The 2,376-nt window shown below is 47.2% G+C and overlaps 1 protein-coding gene across 1 annotated transcript in view; it reads right to left on the minus strand.

The window, feature by feature from the left end:
- Nucleotides 1-318, minus strand: part of NET1 (neuroepithelial cell transforming 1) — a 51,324-nt gene extending 51,006 nt beyond the window's left edge. The window contains exon 1 of the mRNA XM_029955194.1: nucleotides 58-318. Within this exon, the coding sequence (XP_029811054.1) occupies nucleotides 58-185 (128 nt within the window). The 5' untranslated portion in view covers nucleotides 186-318. The remainder of the gene's footprint in view (nucleotides 1-57) is intronic.
- Between the last annotated feature and the right edge of the window lie 2,058 nt (nucleotides 319-2,376).

The following is a 2,376-nucleotide window of genomic DNA, read 5'->3' on the forward strand; positions in this document are numbered from 1 at the left end:
CCCTGCAGCCGCGAACCCGCACCCGGGTCCCCGGTCGCTGCGGCCCCCGGCGCTTACCGGCCGTCGGGCCCCGGCCTGGGGGTGTCGGCCGAAGGTCCCGCGGCGCAGTCTGCGTTGAGCCCGGAGGCCCGGCGGCTTCGCCTCCGCGGCCGGGGCTGCTTCTGGGCAGCCAGCTCGGGCTCCATGGCGCGGCGGGGGGTGGGGCGGTGGCCGAGTGCCCGGGAGACCCGCCGGGTCGGGCACCGCGCCCGACCGCTGCTGCCCGGAGAGCAGTTCCTGTCAGGAGTGCGCCGCCACCGCCGCCGCCATCTTCCGGGGTTTGAAAATGGCGGCCGTGCGGCGACCAGCCAATCGGGGGACAGCGGGCGGTTGCTGGGAAACCCGAAGTCCCGCCCTTTTGGAGTTGCACTGGGACCCGGCGAGCCTGGAGGGCGGACGGGTCTGCCCTTCGGATTCCTGGATGGCCTTGGATTCCGTTCAGACCCGATTTCTGAATCCCCAAGGCCCGGTACCTATTTCACTGTTCATTAGGACTTCCGCCACAGGCCAAGGCAAATCGGGAGCACTTTAGATCTTTCTGAGTATTGGGGAAGGAGAGAGATCGAGAGTAATGACCTAGACTGATGTTGGGTTATTGGCCGCATACGCGCTAAATTATTCATGTGAGATAAATCTCCGGTTACCAGAGGTGATGGGGATGTGTTCTCAGGGCTGTCTCCAGGAAGCCACGAAAACCGAATTATGAGCCGTCCTGTCTCCCACTGGGGAGATAGTCTCTCTTCAGCAAAAGAGAGTGAGGGTGCCTTCATTCTCTCAGTGTATGAAGGCGGCAGAAAGCACAGCATCAGGTAAAGACTTCCTCAAATAAAGACGATGTTAAATAGCACATATTTTATTTTAAATATTGCTTTTTATGTGTCAGAGGCTTTAAAATCTCCTTTGGTACTGTGGTTCCATTTCTGGGACTCTGTCCTAAGGAATAAAATTATACACACAATGAAGAGTGGTAAAATACACCAGCTGGGAATAGGACGTTAGGATTATTTTGAGCTGCAAGCACTTTAAGGACAACAGATACAAGAAGGGCGTTCTGATCTCCACCTTTCTTCCTGAAAACTGGAGACAAAACTTCCTTGCGAAAGCTGCCTTTCCTGTCCCAGGAAGAGAGGCACCTTCTTATCACCAGAGATGGGGGGAGGGGGAGATAGGAGTAAAGAGACTTCTGTACACACAGCACTTATTAAAATAACTCATCTTCCTTTGGTCTCCTCGTATATTTTAGCAATTTTTCCACAATTGCCTCTCTTCATCTGACCGAGTATATAAGTGCTAAGGTTTTGCCACTTCTTTGGGTCTTCTTTTTCCTATGGGGGGGGGTTCGGGGGGCAGCTCTCATGTATATGCAAAAATGTATTTGCTCTTCCCCTGTTAATCTGTATTCTGTCATTTTAACTCTCATGCCCAGCCAACACCCTGAGAGAATAGAATTGAAATTTTGTTTTCCCTGCAACATGAAGGTATTAATGGCACTGATGTTTATAATATCAGAAAAAGTAAAGGTAGTCTAAATAAACAATGATAGGGGAATGGTTAATTATAGTGGACCCACTGAAAAGGACATTTTCTTTTTTTTTAATGTTTGTTTATTTTGAGAGAGAAAGCAAGGGAGGGGCAGAGAGAGAGGGAGAGAGAGAATCCCAAGCAGACTCCAGGCTGTCAGCACAGAGCCCGACATGGGGTTGATCCCATGAACTGTGAGATCATGACCTGAGCGAGTCAGACACTCAACTGACCGAGCCCCCCAGGTGCCCCATGGAAAGAATATTTCAGTCAACAAAAATTAACTGTGAAGTGTATCATAGGATAAGTATACTGTAATTTTTAAATAAAAACATGGAATATAGTTATATTTGGTATATCCTGAGTTATGAATTATAAGAAATTTACAGAGGAAGAAGATGAAAGCAATGTATTAAAATATCTCTAGGTAGTCAGACTACGGGTATTAAATCATTTTTATTTTTACTTGTGTTTTATAATTTTTTTAAATCATGAGATGCTGAACTTGAATTACATTTATAACACAAGGAAAGATTTGTGTTATAAGAATCATGTTGTGATATTCTACTTTATCCTATCCTCCCCCCAAATTAAAAAGAAAGTATTGCTTTGCAGGAGTTAGAGTAAAATAGTACAGAAATGCTGTCTAAAGAGCTATGTTTTTTTTTTTTTTAAGTTTATTTACTTAAGTCATCTCTGCGCCCAATAGGGGGCTTGAACTCATGGCCCCAAGATCAAGAGCCTCATTCCTTAGACTGAGCCAGTCAGGATCCCCTAAGTAGCTGGTTTCCACCGATACATCAATTTACAAGCATT

This window comes from Suricata suricatta, chromosome 10 (genome assembly GCF_006229205.1).
Source record: "Suricata suricatta isolate VVHF042 chromosome 10, meerkat_22Aug2017_6uvM2_HiC, whole genome shotgun sequence".
Classification (NCBI taxonomy): domain Eukaryota; kingdom Metazoa; phylum Chordata; class Mammalia; order Carnivora; family Herpestidae; genus Suricata; species Suricata suricatta.